General features: G+C 40.6%; 1 protein-coding gene across 2 annotated transcripts in view; it reads right to left on the bottom strand.

Moving 5' to 3' along the window:
- SLC11A1 (solute carrier family 11 member 1) overlaps window positions 1-12,171 on the bottom strand; it is a 37,818-nt gene extending 25,647 nt beyond the window's left edge. The window contains exons 1-3 of one of the 2 annotated variants that reach the window (XM_067460561.1): window positions 12,076-12,171; window positions 11,399-11,536; window positions 9,970-10,230 (exon numbers count right to left, since the gene is read on the bottom strand). In XM_067460561.1, the coding sequence (XP_067316662.1) occupies window positions 9,970-9,988 (19 nt within the window). In that variant the 5' untranslated portion in view covers window positions 9,989-10,230; window positions 11,399-11,536; window positions 12,076-12,171. The other variant, XM_060773531.2, reaches the window with a different exon arrangement.
- Between the last annotated feature and the right edge of the window lie 5,431 nt (window positions 12,172-17,602).

Here is a 17,602-nt window from a genome sequence, read left to right as displayed (position 1 = left end):
TTACCATCACTGATTTTTCTGAGCCTTCACAGTTATATGAGAAAAAGCAGAGAAACACATGATTTGGCAAACTCAATAAGAAACCTGTTATCTCACCCAGCAGCTTGTTTATTGTAAAGGCTTATCAAATGACTGTGGGTGCACCTACACCAGGCATGGGCAAACTTTGGCCCTCCAGGTGTTTTGGACTGCAACTCCCGCAATTTCTAACAGCCAGTAGGCTGTTAGGAATTGTGGGAGTTGAAGTCCAAAACACCTGGAGGGCCAAAGTTTGTCCATGCCTGAGCTACACTATAGAATTAATGCAGTTTGATGCCACTTCAAATGCCATGGCAGTTCGAAAACATGCAAATGTGAGTAGATCAATAGGTAGTGCTACGGTGGGAAGGTAACAGCGCTCCGTGCACTCATGCCGGCCACATGACCTTAGAGGTATCTACGAAAAATGCCAGCTCTTCGACTAAGAAATGAAGATGAGCACCAACCCCCAGAGTCAGACACAACTAGACTTAATGTCAGGGGAAAACCTTTACCTTTTATCCCATCTAAAACACATTTGTTCTCCAATGAAATTTTCCATCAACCTTCCAATGTCTAGAATTACAGTAACCTATAATATCAAGTGTCTGCCTGGTTTAAGTACTACCATAAAAAGTACCCAGAGGATTTCAAGATTTGGAAATAAGAATATAGACACCTGAGGAAAAAGGGCAGGCAAAGATACCAATGGAATGTATGCATGAATAACAAACATCTAAGTGTGAACAATTTTCATTGTTTCTCTCAAACATGGGGGACATGAAAATTGGAGGAAAATTCCAAGGATCAAGGCAGAATTGTTATGAGGGGGACAATGACCTTGTTTCCCCCTTGGCCTTAGAGCTACACCTCTACGATTCTATGTACCACACATACTTCTTTCTCAAAAATCCTCAAAGCAAGACTTAAGAATGGACTGATACCAAGCCAGAAGCTTTCCTGTTTTGGCATTTGCGGAACAGAGATGCATCAGGGCTCTCTGCAATATCTGTCCTAACTATTACCTTATTCCATAAGATTCTTCTTTAGTGAGACATTTGCTTGAACTGGTGGCAAACTGATAGATTGCCCTCTTGGCAAACTACATGATGATCCACTGTTTCCTCTCATCCCATCTATAACTCGAGGTGGAAGTCTCATTTTTCCTCATGATGGAGGAGGCTCTCCAAAGAAGGTCATGGACCTGCAGGAGCCATGGACCTGCAGGCCATGTGTAGCCTCCCAGGAGGCCCAGTCTTGTCTCTAGTTCTCCTGAAACTCCTTTGAAAAAACTCAACAAAGCAACCAAATGTACACAAGTGAAAGCAAAAGACTAATGGGGAAGCAATGATCTTTGGAATCAGTTTTCTTGAGTAATTACCATAGGGCAGGCGTTGTCAAACTCTGGCCCTCCAACTGTTTTGGCCTCCAACTCCCAGAAGCCCTATCCAACTTGTTCAATGATCAGGAATTCTGGGAATTGGCCCACACAGCTGGAGGGCCTGCCATACAGGAACATTTGCCTTCCTTTAACAAGAACATATTTGTTACACAAATAAAAGAAAGGGGTGAGTTTCTTTGTCCTCTTCCTCAAATATCATTAGTCACTTCTTTGCTAGCCACCATCAGGATTGAGATGGCATCTGCATCGGATGCTTAATCTGGGACCAGTCCAAAGCTTCAAGCATTCTGCTCCTAACTGTCCTGTGATGATTGGTGTGACAATGCTGGCCTGAACCCTTGGAATGCCATGTTGAGGTCCAGTTGGTCCATGTTGAGTTCCAGCTGGTCCAGTGAGCCAGACTGAGACCATATTGGTCCCACTGAGCTGTACCCTTGTCCATGTTTCTGCTACTACTCTTTGATCATCATGTCTGCCAAGATCATAATGAGGCACCAAAATGATCAGCAAGGAGGAGGAAAGCAACCTGCTCCTATTTCTTAATTGTATAGGTACCCCATTCTGACTTCAGCAGATACAGTTGCAATGGCTAGGCACATGTCCAGTGAAGAGCAGCACCGATGCAGATTATCCCCCCGACTTTGCTAAATGCAAAGTAAAGTTGAGTTAAGGACAAAAAATCCAGGATATTTATCAGAAGGCCCCATGCGTTGTGGAAGACTTCTTCTTTAATGAACAGAGTTAGTACAAAAAGGACCTTAGGCATCCTGAGTCAAATGCATTCATGATCAACACATTAAATTATGGCCAAAAGCAAACAGAAAGGCAGTGCAGATATGTTTTCCTAAACGAATGGGACCAGTTATTTTTTAGGAACAGTGTCTGGTTGTCTGAAATTTGGAAGTATGATGAATAGGGGATGACATCTACTCGGGGGGATGACATCCTGGTAGACCCCACAAACTCTATTGTTCTTCCTTGCATAGAAAAGTCCAACCTACGGAGCAGGGATGGTTTAAGCCCCATTCTGGGGCTGGGTGCAACTGTTTTAAAAAAGTATTCCCTCCAACATTAAAAGAAAAAAAGTGATTAGTGGTAGGAGGGCATGAGCTAAATATTCTCAATACCAGCTCATCAGTGGGGAAGGGAACATTTAATTAATAAGCAAGGAAGTATTAACAAACTTTTGTGATTTATAATTAGAGTATGATGATGATTATGACAATAACAACAACAACAACATCACCCCCCTGCTGGCACAGCAGGTTAAACCGCTGAACTGCTGAATTTGCTGACCAAAAGGTTGGCAGTTCAAATCCAGGAAGGGGCCAGCTCCTGCTGTTAGGCTCACCTTCTGCCAACCTAGCAGTGTGAAAACATGCAAATGTGAGTAGATCAATAGGTACCACTCAGACAGGAAGGTAACGGCGCACCATGCAGTCATGCTGGCCACATGACCTTGGAGATGTGTATGGGCAATGCCAGCTCTTTGGCTTAGAAATGGAGATTAATATCATGTCCCAGAGTCAGACACGACTAGACTTAATGTCAAGGGGAAACTACTACTACTACTACTAATACTACTACTAATAATAATAATAAGTAATAATAATAAAACTTTATCTGTAGACCACCCTATGTCCCTGAAGGGACTCGGGGCAGTTTCCAACATAATGAGAGAATAAAGTTTTCTTGTCCTCAAGTTGCAGAGAAGGAAGTACAGAAATTAATGTTTATGTGATGGCAAGATTCCAGGGGAAGTCAGGCTTGTCCCTCATCTGTTTAAAGCTAATTTGGGATGTATATAAAGAGATCATCTACATTTTTCCCTTGAGACACAGTGCTCAAACTTGTGGTTTTAACTATTTTAACCTTGCATTTTTCATAGAGTTGTTGTTTAACGGTTTTTAAACTTTTATATTGGTAGAATTTTTTCCCTTTTAGTTGTACTTTGTTTTAATTTGTGGTAAACTGCCTTGAGTCCTGTCCTGAAAGGTAGAATAAGACTAGGAGATTACCTGTTAAATTGATATGAAAAATAATAGTTAGCCATTACAAAGTGAGTACAGAAATACACACAAAACCACTAAAGATTGGAATTGACAAACATTGCATTGTGAGCTTGTATATTGAACTTTTAAAATGCTTACTAGGTATTTCTGAAAAATCTGCCTACAAAAAAAGTGTGTGTACTTTAAAATGGAAATAGCTGCAGTATTCATATTTAGGGGGAAGATGCACAGGCAGCTTAATGGACAAAAGTTATGAAACTTAGGAAACTTTGCAAATGAATGCATCCATAAGGAAAATGCACACAAATGTGCATAATTGTCGTGGCAGAAAGAAAATGCAGATGGAATCTGGAGAAAGTCAGCAAGATTGAACTTGACATTTTCATATCCATAATACATGACACTCAGATATACAGCTGCAGGAAAAGCAGATGTCATTTTGAAAATGTGCAAGCAGTTCTTGCTTGGCAAGGTTGACAGGTGTCCCTGATAAGCTGGAAAGCTTTCCCTGTTTTATAAACTGAACAAGATGCCAAAAGATCATAAAAAGGCAGAAAGGTGTGCACCATCTAATTTATGAATGTGAACAATATGTTTATTTGAAATAAAAACGCATGACAAAGTTGATTAAAATCAGTAACTTTCATTTGATAGTTCAGTGAAAAACAAACCTGTTAATACAAGCAGTCCCTGAGTTACAAACGCCTGACTTACAAATGACTCCTAGTTAAGAACGGGGGTGAAACAACAGGAAATAACAAAATGAAGCTCAACAGAGACCAATGCAAAATATTCCACTTTGGCAGAAAAAAATGAAATGAAATGCAAAGATACAGACTCCAGCAAAGGATCGCTGCCTTGGCATGGTGCTGGAGCTTGAGCTCCTCAATGATGTCACATGTGAAACCGTAAAAGGACACCCAAGACGGGATGGTCATGGCAGAGAGGTCAGACCAAACACAATCCCTGGGGAAGGTAATGGCAACCCACCCCAGTATTCTTGCCAAGAAAAATAATGGATCAGTACAACCAGAGATATGTCGGTATGACAGCCAACAGGGAACTCAGGCGTGGACTGGTCCATGAAGTCATGAAGAGTTGGAAGTGACTGAATGAATAAACAACAACAAAAGATACAGAATGGGGGACAATGCCTGGCTCAAAAGCAGTATGTGTGAAAAAGATTTTGGAGTCCTCATGGGCAACAAGTTAAACATGAGCCAACAATGTCATGAGGCAGCTAAAAAAGCCAATGGGATTTTGGCCTGCATAAATAGGAGTATAGAGTCTAGATCCAGAGAAGTCATGCTACCCCTCTATTCTGCCTTGGTCAGACCACACCTAGAATTACACTGTGTCCAATTCTGTGCACTGTAATTGAAGGGAGATGTTGACAAGCTGGAATGCGTCCAGAGGAGGGCAACTAAAATGATCAAAGGTCTGGAAAACAAGCCTTATTAGAAACGGGCATGTTTAGCCTTTAGATGAGAAGACTGAGAGAAGACATGATGGCCAGGTATAAATATGTAAGGGGAAGTCATAGGGAGGAGGGAGAAGGCTTGTTTTCTGCTGCCCTGGAGACTAGGATGCGGAACAATGGTTTCAAACTACAGGAAAGGTAATTCCACCTGAACATGAGGAAGAACTTCCTGACTGTGAGAGCCGTTCAGTAGTGGAACTCTCTGCCCCGGAGTGTGGTGAAGGCTCCTTCTTTGGAGGCTTTTAAACAGAGGCTGCATGGCCATCTGTCAGAGGTGCTTTGAATGAGATTCCTGCTTCTTGGCAGGGGGTTGGACTGGATGGCCCATGAGGTCTCTTCCAACTCAATGATTCTATGATTCTACTATTATAAGTGAGAGAAATCTACTCCTTGGAAGTGAAATTAACTGCTGAAAAAGTATCATCGGGAGAAGGGGTCTCCACTGAAGCTTTATCTCCAATCCTTGTTTCCAAAAGAAGCTACGTTTTTCAAAATCCAATGATCATAGGGACAGAAAGTGAAGTGAAATCTTCTGAATGGGGGAACAGGCAGCAAAACCAACACCAAAGGAGTGGTAACTCTTCCCAATAGTATCCAAAGCTAAAAGATATATATTTTTGACAGTAGTTACACTGAAAAAATGGACCGGTTCCAACTTACATACAGATTCAACTTAAGAACAAACCTACAGAACCTATCTTGCTCATAACTTGGGGATTGTCTGTATATAAAAGTGGTAAGATGTTTGGAAGTATGTATGTTTGTACTTGGATAGCTGTCACATTCAGAGAGCAAGCACTGTGAACTCCACTGGTGATGAATCTGGACCAAATGTGGCACAGAGATCCCCATGACTAACAGAAAATACTGGAGGGGTTGAGGGGATGACCCTGGATTTTGGGAGTTAGAGTTCACTCCACATCCAGAGAGCCCTGTGACTCCTGCCAATAACGGATCTTGACCAAACTTGGGACAGATGCTGAACATGACCAACTTTAAGTACTGGCGAGGTTTGAAGGGAATTGACCTTGGATGCAGGATGTTATAGTTCACCCACATCCAGAGAGCACTGTGACCCCAACAAACTATGAATCTGGACCAAACTTGGCACACATACCCCACATGACCAAATTTTAATACTGGTGAGGTTTTCAGGGAACTCACACTGTTGGGAGTTGCAGTACACCAACATGTTCCAATGGGAGCATTCATGAAAAAAATGAAAACCAAACAATGAGTACTACTTATGAATAGAACTACAAAAGACCTAAACCAGGCATTGCCAGTGCCTAATCCGTGGTAGTTACTAGTTAGTCATAAAAGAGGTAGGAGTAGGGAGGGCTGAACCCAAGTTCAGTATTCCAGTCACTAAAAATGGATACAAACTCACTAACAAAGAAATAGACATTTAAGCTCCCAACATGAGACTCCGATTACACTTCTACAACATTTCAAGCTCTCAAACTAGGCTTCTTTAACAATTCAAGAGCAACAATCCATTATAATAATCTACCCTCCCAATCAATGCAATACCTTTGCACCCAAAACTGGGTGTGTGTCATAACGGAAGGAAACAGAAAGCTTAACATGTATTCCCCTTTGGGAAATAGATGCAGGAAACAAAAGGTTTTCTTGAGTGGCATGTTAACAATCAAAGAGATAGGATCATGGAGGGCTAAACTCCAGTTCGGTTCTGCAGTCCTTAAAATTAGACCTTGGGGAAATCACACACTCCCAGCCTCAAAAAAATCAAAGATTAGTCTTAGGGCTAGAAACGACTAGAAAGCATGCAACAGATGACGCTCATGATGATGACAATGATACTTTTCTTAGGCATATTCTATTGAAGGTAACCTCTCTAGAAAGCATTGCCCAATTTAGAGCTAAAGAGACAAAGAACATTAAACCATATTTATTGATTTGATTTGATTTGCCCTTATCCACCAAAAGCAGAATCAATGTTGTTGGACTGAACAGGCACATAAATCACAGAAATACATCCACACTGTAGAATTTGTGCAGCTTGACACCACTTTAATTGCCATGGCTCAATGCTATGGAAACATGGGAATGGTAGTTTTACAAGGTCTTTCATCTTCTTTGCCAGAGTGTGCTGGAGTCTCGTTAAAGTACAACTCCCAGGATTCGATAGCACTGAGCCATGGCAGTTAACGTGGTATCAAACTGCAGTGTAATTGTACTCCCTGGTTAAAGCTTTCTCCAGCATAAGCCCCATCTACCCTGACAATTTAATGCTGTTTCAATCAGAAAGGGATTTTGTTATGCAGGTGATTACACAGAAAATTCTAGAACCAATTTGAAGCCTGGATTACACAAACCGAGCACTGGTGGACATTGCGGACTTTTTTCGCACACTTTTGTGGGAGTTTGTTGTCTAGTTTGAAACTATCTTGAACTACATTAAATGGTTAGTATAGATGAGGTCATGGTGACATGTGTTGTACATACTTACTATATATTCAGTAATTTAACAAAAACTATTTACAATCTGTGGTCTGTTGTGGATAATGGTATAACTGTTGTGGATAATGAATTGTTGTGGATAATGAGAATTACTTTGTGGCACAGTGGGTTAAACCACTGAGCTGTTGAACTTGCTGACTGAATGGTTGGCGGTTTGTATCTGGGGAGTGGGGTGAGCTCCTGCTGTCAGGCCCAGCTTCTGCCAACCTATGAGTTTGAAAACATGCAAATGTGAGAAGATCAATAGGTACCACTTCTGTAGGAAGGTAATAGTGCGCCATGCAGACATGCTGGCCACATTACCTTGGAAGTGTCTATGGACAACGCTGACTCTTCAGCTTAGAAATAGAGATGAGCACCAACCCCCAGAGTCAGACATGACTAGACATTAATTTCCAGGGGAAACCTTTACCTTTACTTTAGTAATGATCAAGATCAGAAAATTTATCAGTGTTGTCACCTACAATTCTTTATTTAAAGATAATTCAGAACTAATCCAGAACAAACCTAGCCATTAAATATATGCTATGCCATCACAAATACAGACTGGAATCACAACATCACATAGCTGATTCACAGTTAATCAGCCTTGAAGAATGTCATACATTACATAATCAATGTGCTCACTGAGTTGGAAAAGACAGGATTTCACCACACTTCTCAGTGGCAAAAGTATTCTTGGAGTTTTATCGCTTCAATTACTATCCATAACCAAAAATATTCTCATAATTTCAACTGACCAGCAACTAAATGACAGAACAATCATATGCATGTCTATTCAGAAGGTTCGTTCAGAAAGTTATTGACATCCAAATGATCAAGTAAGCCAGAATTTGGGGGGAAATGCCCCTTTGATTCCAATTCCTTGAACCCTCCTTAGCCAGCATGAATACTGGGAAGTACTGTCCAAAAAATTAACACCCCTAAGCTGGCATTCTACAGCTGCACAGTTATGGATGGTTTCATTATGCCTTTACAGCTAGTCATCTTAAGGAACTTGTCAAAGTCTCCCAAGTTCCACTGAATTCAGTAAGGTTTAGTCCCAAGGTAAGCCAGCAAAAAATTACAGCCTAAATTTCTGACTATTTTAAAGTGGCCAGTAAAAAGATGAGAGGAAATAGTCACAACAACTAGGAACACTTTGCTGCCTGAGATGAAGACCACATGGTGCTCCTCCCCTTTTCATGTCCAAAAGCTGGCTGGATGGGAAGTTCAAATGGATGATGTCCTTCCCTGTGGTATGTACCTTCCAGCATTTGCTACCTGATGGACACTGCCTCACTCTGACTATTGGTAGGGATGGACAGCCCTGACAAATCGTTGTGAAGAAGCTAAACCAGTGGTTCCCAATGTTTGAACCTCCAGGTGTTTTGGACTTCAGTTGCCACAGTTCCTAACAACTGGTAAGATGGCTGGGATTTCTGTGAGTTGAAGTCCAAAACACCTGGAGGCCCAAAGGTTGGGAACCACTAAGCTAAACTCTCACCACTCCTGCCTGCCTCAAGCTACAACTCTTGTCATCCCCACCCATTTCCTGCCAAATTGGTACTGACATACGTGTTGTAGTACAGCTTTCATATCTCTGTTAGACACACTGGATAATGGGGATCATTACTCAGCACATCAGGCTGAGGACCTAAGTTTCATGGAATATACTGTAAATACTCGAGTATAAGCCTAGTTTTTCAGTCCTTTTTTTAGGCTGAAAAAGTCTCCCCAGCTTATACTCGAGTCAATATTATTTATTATTTTACTTTGCGGTTGTTATTATTATTATTACATTTATTATTTTATTGTTGTTGTTATTGTTACATTTATTATTTTACTCTATTATTGTTATTGTTACATTTATTATTTTACTGTATTGTTATTACATTTATTATTTTATTCTATTATTATTATTTTACTCTATGTATTATTATTGGAGGACATGTAAGCATATTTACATTGAAGAAGGCTAGAATAATGGTTCAATCAGAGTTGGACAGTCTTATCTTGAATTACAGTTTTATGTAAATATTCAAAAACATTTAACCTACTGATGCCTATATTAATATAATTTTATTGGTATCTATTTTTATTTTGAAATTGACTCGTAAATGCTACATTTCCCACCCTCGGCTTATACTCAAGTCAATACATTTTCCCAGTTTTTTGTGGTAAAATTAGGTGCCTCGGCTTATATTCGGGTCGACTTATACTCAAGTATATACGGTACACTGAATGGATGGATGAAAGATGGAGGATACATTGAACGAATGAAAAAAGGCATAACTTATGTCCTGGACTACAAATGCCATAATCCCCACTAGCATGACCATTTGGGTTATAGGTCGCAATTGAAGAGAACTAATTTAGGGAAAGCTGATCTAATTCTTTTAGGGCAATTATTTATATATTTTAAGCACACCCTTTGATAATGCCTGAAGGGGAAAATAACTGAACATCGGAAAATCCACATAAGGAGCATAACCAAAAGATAACTCTGATGGCTATAAACCAGAAAACCCACATGAGGTATATTGCCAAGTTTATAAATCACAGAAGGAAGGATTAGTTGAGAGAACCCTTACCTGACTCCTGTGATCCCATTGAGATAAAGAAGCAGCTTCAGCTCAGATGTAAAGCTGGATGTTAACACAGTTTGTAACAACTGGAGTGAAAGCGTCTGTCAGCATTGCCTAAGAAACCCAGCAGCGGGGCAGCTGGCAAAAGGCAAATCTCATCAGCAAGGGATTTCACAAGGAAGTAAAACAAGGAAGTTCTCCTGAAGTCACCAACCAATAGAAACGTAATTCTCTCCCTGTGCCATTGTACAGTACAGTTATAGCTACCTGCCAAGGAAGAAAGACATGTTTTGAGTTACATTTTTGCTTTCAGCACGGCATAACCTTCTAAAGATTTGTTCATTTAGAAAGAGAAAATCAGAGAAAATTGAACCTGTTTGGCTACATGTGATAGAGAAAGGGTACCACCTCACAATTCATTGATGCTTATGTATTTGAGATCATTTTGGAACAGCCTAAAGTCCAAAAATGATTAGAGATGATTACACACAAATAAAACCCAACAACTAAAATGCAAATACATAGGGCAAAGATGATAATAAAACCAAGGGTGAGGGGAGAGGCAGCAAGATCTTAAAGACCAAAACTCTTAAGAACGGATTGCAATGGACTTTTAATTATGTGCTGTATTATTTATTTTTATACTCTTATCTTTTAATCAATTTTGAATTATTAATTATTTTAAAAATAACGATTGTGCACCTTTACCGATAGTTTTATATGCTTTTAATTTGTGTTGTGTTTACATTTCATAAGTCACCTTGAATCTTAGAACTGCAGGGGAAGGGCTGTATAAATGAATAAATGCATAAAATAAATAAATAAATAGGTACTTGCAATCAAAACACAGGCTGTTAGAATTCTGGATTGTTTTTGGAACCATTTTGGCTCCCTTGACCATTGAAGCTGGTCATTGGCTTAGTGCAGACTTCAGTCTTGCAGGATCTTTTAAAACCAGATGGTATTCACCAGTCAGAGCCTGTTGCAAAAGAATTACAAGACCAGGAATCTGTATTGGAAGATCAGAACTGAGGAGAGATTATAGTCATTCCACATAACAATTCATTCCTGGTCATACCAATCTTTCTTAATGTTAAAAGTCTAAAGAAGGATGGGTAGTACAGGGCATAATTCTGTTTTTTCCAGTACTATGGTTATATGGACTGAGAAAGAGACTTGATGCAACTTGTTGAATAAACAGGTACAAGCAAAACAAATACAACTGGAAACTCTTGAAATTTCCAGATATATTTTCTCCTTTCTGTGGCGTAAAGTAAAATAAATTACATGCAGTTCACGTGTGATCAGCCCACACACTGCCTTGCCAGATAAAGAAAATATATGTCATGCAGATGAACAATGAAGAACAAGTAGTTTATTTTACGGAAATCAGAACAACATATTTACAATAATGTGATCAGTTTCATTGACTCACCTAATGTCCTTTTATAAGAGATTTAAAATGGTCTTTCATTGTCCATGTGGATAAACTCCTTCAGCAGTTCATGAAGCAAGAGCACACTCCAAACGCTCTCTGTCTGCTTCTCTCTGCATGCACTTGAATAGCTCAAGCCTGAAAAATGTAACAGTAACTAAAAGTCCCAGCCTCAGCCAGCTCCCCGGGCATAGCCTAACTAATCAGCTTTTATTTTATTTTATAGTTGATACACGCACTCTTACTGATTTCTTACATGCTCCAACACTTTCTGGAGGTGCCCCCAGATAATCGAAATGGCTTGCTGATCCATAGATCTAGTATCAAATTAGTTGATCCAGGTCTACCTTCTGCCATCCTTCTTTTAAAGCAGGAGTGGGCTTGTTTCCCCCCCACAAGTAAACTCTTTAGGTTTACTAACTAAAGAGAAGTACAAAATAGTGCCCCTGGAAGGGAAATATTGAAATAAGGAAGATGTTACCTTCGAATGCATGCTCAGTCAAGGAAGTTTCTTGTTGTGATCAGGGCTGAAACTCTCACGCAGAGCCTTTTGCACAGACACTTCCTCCCACTTCCGTTATCTCAGAAGGCTCTCTCTGTTTAACCACTGTGATTTGAATACCCTTGCTAATTGTACCGCAAATCACCCAGAGAGCTATAGGTAAAAACCACTTTACCGTTTGTCTGCCCTGACATAGTGAATAGCATCAGCAGTTCCAGTAAGAAATCTTCGTGTAAATGTGCAGCAGGAATAGACCTCACACTTCTTTGTATCACAACGTAAACCTGTTAGAACATGTCTGGAACAACTGACAGTACAGGTCTGTATGTCATATGACTCTGTTCTCTAATAACAAGAAAGATTTCAGATTTTAGTGCCCTTGATAGTTTTGTTCTGAGCTATATAACCATTCCACTTCTGATGTCATGGAAAATTGAGAATTATTAATATGCATGCAGAACCCTTCCATTGAGGGTTGTATTTCTGGTGGGGCGGGGGCTATCTGCCAGAGGGAAACATCCTGTTCTTACGAGAATAATAATAATAATAATAATAATAATAATAATAATAATAATGTATCACCTGCCAGTAGTAAAGAACTGGTGGGATCATAAACCTGCAAAGGTAGTGGAAAATGAACATGCAAAAATATTGTGGGACTTTCGAATCCAGACTGACAAAGTTTTGGAACACAATACACCAGACATCACGATTGTGGAAAAGAAAAAAGTTTGGATTATTAATGTCGCCATACCAGGCAACAGTTGCATTGAGGAAAAACAACAGGAAAAACTCAGCCGTTATCAGGACCTCAAAATCGAACTGCAAAGGCTCTGGCATAAACCAGTACAGGTTGTCCCAGTGGTCATAGGCATACTGGGTGCCATGCCAAAAGATCTCAGCAGGTATTTGGAAACAATTAACATTGACAAAATCATGATCTGTTAACTGCAAAAGGCCACCTTACTTGGATTTATGTGCATCATTCGAAAATACATCACTTACTTGCTTGCTTATTTACTTAGATGATCCCTCGTTGTCTGAATAGGATTGTATTCCAAGACTGGTGTACTGGCAGTGGGTATGTAGGTGACTGTGGAGCCCTATTCTTGATCTGCATGTTCTCCCGCAGTGAGGGTATTGGCTTCCAGGTGGAAGGTGGTCCTGGTCGGTGTTGGCTTGACGCGCCTTTCTCTTGGCACGTTTCTCTCTTTCACCCTCCATTTGTGCCTCTTCAAATTCTACAGCACTGCTGGTCACAGCTGACCTCCAGCTAGAGCGCTCAAGGGCCAGGGCTTCCCAGTTCTTCCACAGTGAGGGCATCGGTTTCCAGGTGGAAGGTGGTCCCAGTCAGGGTTGGCTTGACACACCTTCCTCTTGGCATGCATTGGGAGATGGTGCTTGGGCATTCGGACAATGTGGCCCGTCTAGTGGAGTTGATGGAGGAGGACCATCGCTTCAATGCTGATATTCTTTACTTCTTCCAGCATGCTGACGTTTGTCCACTTGTCTTCCCAAGAGATTTGCAGGATTTTTCGGAGGCAATGCTGATGGAATCATTCTAGGAGCTGCATATGATGTCTGTAAATAGTCCGTGTCTCGCAGTCACATCACACAATCCTAGATACTTGCACTGGGACTGTGGCACAGCTGGCTGGGAATCAGCTGCATTAAGATCACTACTGACCAAAAGGTCATGAGTCCGAAGCCAGCCTGGGTCAGAGTGAGTCTCTGACCAATTTGTCAAGCTTGCTGTCGAACTTTGTAGCCCAAAAGACAGTTGCATCTGTCAAGTAGGAAATTTAGGTACCGCCTATGTGGGGAGGCTAATTTAACTAATTTACAATGCCATAAACACCTCAAGCAATACTGCAAAGAATGAGGAAGTACTTCATCAGTGTCACAAATGGACGGTGAAGCAACAGCTCCCCTGGTGGTCAGAATACCCTCATAAAAAAGTTAAATTACCTCTGTGTCTGTCTATATATGTTGTGTGTCTATGGCATTGAATGTTTGCCATGTATATATACATTGTAATCCACACTGAGTCCTCTGATGGGTGAGAAGGGCGGAATATGAATACTGTAAATAAATAAATAAGTGTTCGACTTGTGATTTTGTGATATGAAATCCAGCATATATATCTTGTTTGCCATGACATACTGTGTTTTTGTGTCATAATAATAATAATAATAATAATAATAATAATAATCTTTTATTTATATAAATTTAGTTGCTTGTAGAGGCTGGGGCCCACATGTGTCCAAAGGGGCTGCCATCGGGCCACCTCTGATTCTGAGTCACGATTGTAATCTGGCAAGGTCTTGCAAAGATTATTCAGTTGTGTGCACCTCAGTTCTGCAAGTGTTCCAGACATGCAACACCTGGCCCAAAGTTACTCATTCCATTTCATTCAGTTTTTTAAGCACCATAGAGATATTAATAAGAAAAGACAATCTCGGCTAGCAATCAGAAAGTGCAGAAAGTAAAAATTAAAAAGCAAGCAAACATTGGAGCAGGAGCACCAATTCTGATTGAAGGTGGCCAGACTGTCCTTCCTCTTGCCATTTGTTGGAGGCAGCAGGTGCAACCCCCCACGATCCTTGGCCTGATGGCTAGAGATAGAGCCATCAGACCAAGTGTGCCTCCCATTAGCTTAGCAGTCCTAATACTGAGAATGACTAGACTTGTGGGTAAGATACAAAATTGCTAGACTTAACCCCCTGCCTCACTATTGTTCCCCTTTCCATGTGTTTCCCGTCTTTTTAGATAATAAACTAGAGGGCAGACTCTTTCCAATTAGCTATTTATGCGGTCCAAATGCTTTAAACACACACAAACTCACACATATACATAAGCCGCAGTGATGCATGTGGCATCTAAAAGGACAGTGAGGTGTGATCATTAGAGAGTTGGACTGGGACTTGGGAAAATCAGGTTCTAGATCCCACTCAGCTGTGAAATGGGGTGAATGACTTTGGGCCAGACAGTTTCTTCCAGCTTGAATTACCATATCTCAGAAGGTTTCTTTTAGGTGATTTGGGGAGTAGAGGAGCCATGTAGTCCACACTGAGCTCATTGGAGGAAAGGTAGGGTACAAAAGTATCTTATCAAAGAAGATGATTTCCACTTTTCAAATGGGGCACCCGGTGGTGCAATGGGTCAAACCCTTGAGCTGGCAGGACTGCTGATTAAAAGGTTGGCAGTTCGAATCCAGGGAGTGGGGTGAGCTCCCGTCTGTCATGCCGGGACATGAGAGAAGCCACCCACAGGATGGTAAACGTCCTGGGCAATGTCCTTGCAGATAGCCAATTCTCTCACACCAGAAGTGACTTGCAGTTTCTCAAGTCACTCCTGACACAGAAAAAAACTTTACAAATCCTTACAAGACCTCAGTTCGCACTCCATCAGTGACTTGTGTATCATTACCTGCATCACTATTTTGGTCATTATGGAGATTGGAATTCTCTACTGACCTCCCACAATGATTGAACTCCCTTCGCACAAGCCACCTTTAAAGCTTCTGAAGACCCTTCCCATTACAGCCAAGTATTAACCAATGGAGAGGACATGGTGGTGATAGTGGTGGATAATAGCCAGCTATGTTCCTGTTGTTGGATAAGCAGGACCAATATCATCCTCTGGGGCTTGTGAAGGAGACCTTCCTCAAAATTTGCAGAACACACCTTCTCATTATGCATACAGCTACAAGAACATAAGTGGACACTTTTCTGCTACCTCATACTTTCCATCAGCTAGTAAATGACCATGTTGGGGAGACCGCAGCAGGTAAATTGCAGCCTTTGGGTGGTGATGGAGAAAACATGGCAGTTCAGAACATATACCTCTCCTGATCCAGAATCTTGACCAATATTTTAACATTTCCATGAATAGTCCAAAATGTTAAAGAAATTACTCTTTGTAGCATAGAAGTGTGCTGTACAATAATGGGGAAAAAACCTGGCAGAATGTTAGTCAGACAAGCCGCAAAAAAAGAAAAAAAGGTAGCAACCTTAGCTGCAACTCAGGGCACACGGTCCTATAACCAGAATATCAAGGCAGATAATCCAGAATATCTGCTTTGAACTGGGTTACCTGAGTCCACACTGCCATATAATCCAGCTCAAAGCAGATGTGGGATTTTATTCAGATGTGGAAGGAGCCTCAGGAAAAGTCAGAAAAACCAAAAGAGAAACAAAGATATGGTGCAACTATTGGAAGTCCTTGACCGAAAAGCAGAATTTCCAGAAGCCGTAATATCTTTTCTTCCCCACTCCACTCCCAGTACCTTCCAGGAAGTGGAGTTAAAAATTATATTCTGGTTCCCAGCATTGCAATAAATAAAGTTCAGGGTTCTCAGTGTATTTTGAAGAAGTAAAGAAACATCTTTATTTCATTTCCTGCTTTGTTCTACTTGCTTTGTTATCATTTTTTCTGGGGTTAATTTTTTGTGTATGAGTGAGCAAATATTGCTGCGGTGAAGTAGGTGCTCATGTGTCTGTTTTATGCATGAGTCTAATGTTACAGAGGAAAACAGATTATGAAATGTGTATGAGCTCATAGATTGTGTTATGAAGGCTGTTCAGAAGTGATGCTCAGAAATCAAATTCCTAAAGATCCAAAATTCTGTCTCCTCAAGACTGTTGGCATAAAAGCAAAATATACCGTACCATCCATAAACTCTTAAGCAATTACTAGTTATTTGTATGGCTTCAACTATTTGATTAAAGTAGAGTTTCTGGACTTCAGCACCCACAATTCCTAACAGCTGCTAGCTGGCTGGGATTTCTGGGAGCTGAAGTCCAAGGGCCCTTCCACACAGCCCTATACCCAGAACATCAAGACAGAAAATCCCACATTATCTGAGTGTGGACTCAGATAACCCAGTTCAAAGCAGATATTGTGGAATTTTCTACCTTGATATTCTGGAATATAGGGCTGTGTGGAAGGGCCTTAAAACACCTGCAGGAGCACAGTTTGAAAAAAATTGGGTTAAAATAAACCCACATTTACATGTAGTGGAATTATACAGTAACAAAGAGCATGCTGTGCTTTTCAAACAGTCACACAATTCCAAATCATACCACAGCGTCACCATATAAAAGATGAACACAGATGGATCTGCAGACTTCCTCTGGCCATTTCCACTTCTGTTCAAAATGGTAACTCTATCCAGACGTTTCCTATATGACTGTAGTCGTGCTCCAAAACACAGAAATACTGAAGGATATTGCATAGAAGTTTGGCATAGGAACAGCATCAAGCTTTGACTCATCCTGCATCAAGTTTCATTGCAATGGTGTAACTGGATACATTTCATTCCACTAAATATCTGTACAGTTCTGTTTTCCTTTGTTTTCTGGGGAACAGCCCATCAGATATTTGTACAATGTTTGTTTGATATGCAACAGTAAATTTGCTCCATGAATTATTTTTGGCATACTAAAGAGCAAAGGCATCAATGTATTGGTTTACTTCTTTTGTGTTATGCTTGGTAATGGCAGCGACAAATACTGGCTGTGGAATACTGGTTGTTGTGGTTCCAAAACTTGCAAGCTATGAGTTATGCTTTCGTTTTGTAAAATGCTATCAGCAACTGTGAATTTGATTGCACTCCACTTGCTTTCTCATCCCTACAACAACTTTCCAACCACCCCATGGAAAAAGTACCATCCTACTGACTTTCATGGCTCAGTGGGAAG

The sequence above is a fragment of the Anolis sagrei genome, chromosome 1 (assembly GCF_037176765.1).
Source record: "Anolis sagrei isolate rAnoSag1 chromosome 1, rAnoSag1.mat, whole genome shotgun sequence".
In the NCBI taxonomy this organism is placed as follows: Eukaryota; Metazoa; Chordata; class Lepidosauria; order Squamata; family Dactyloidae; genus Anolis; species Anolis sagrei.
The sequence above is the reverse complement of the archived record's forward strand: the minus strand, read 5'-3'. Positions and strand labels throughout refer to the sequence as shown.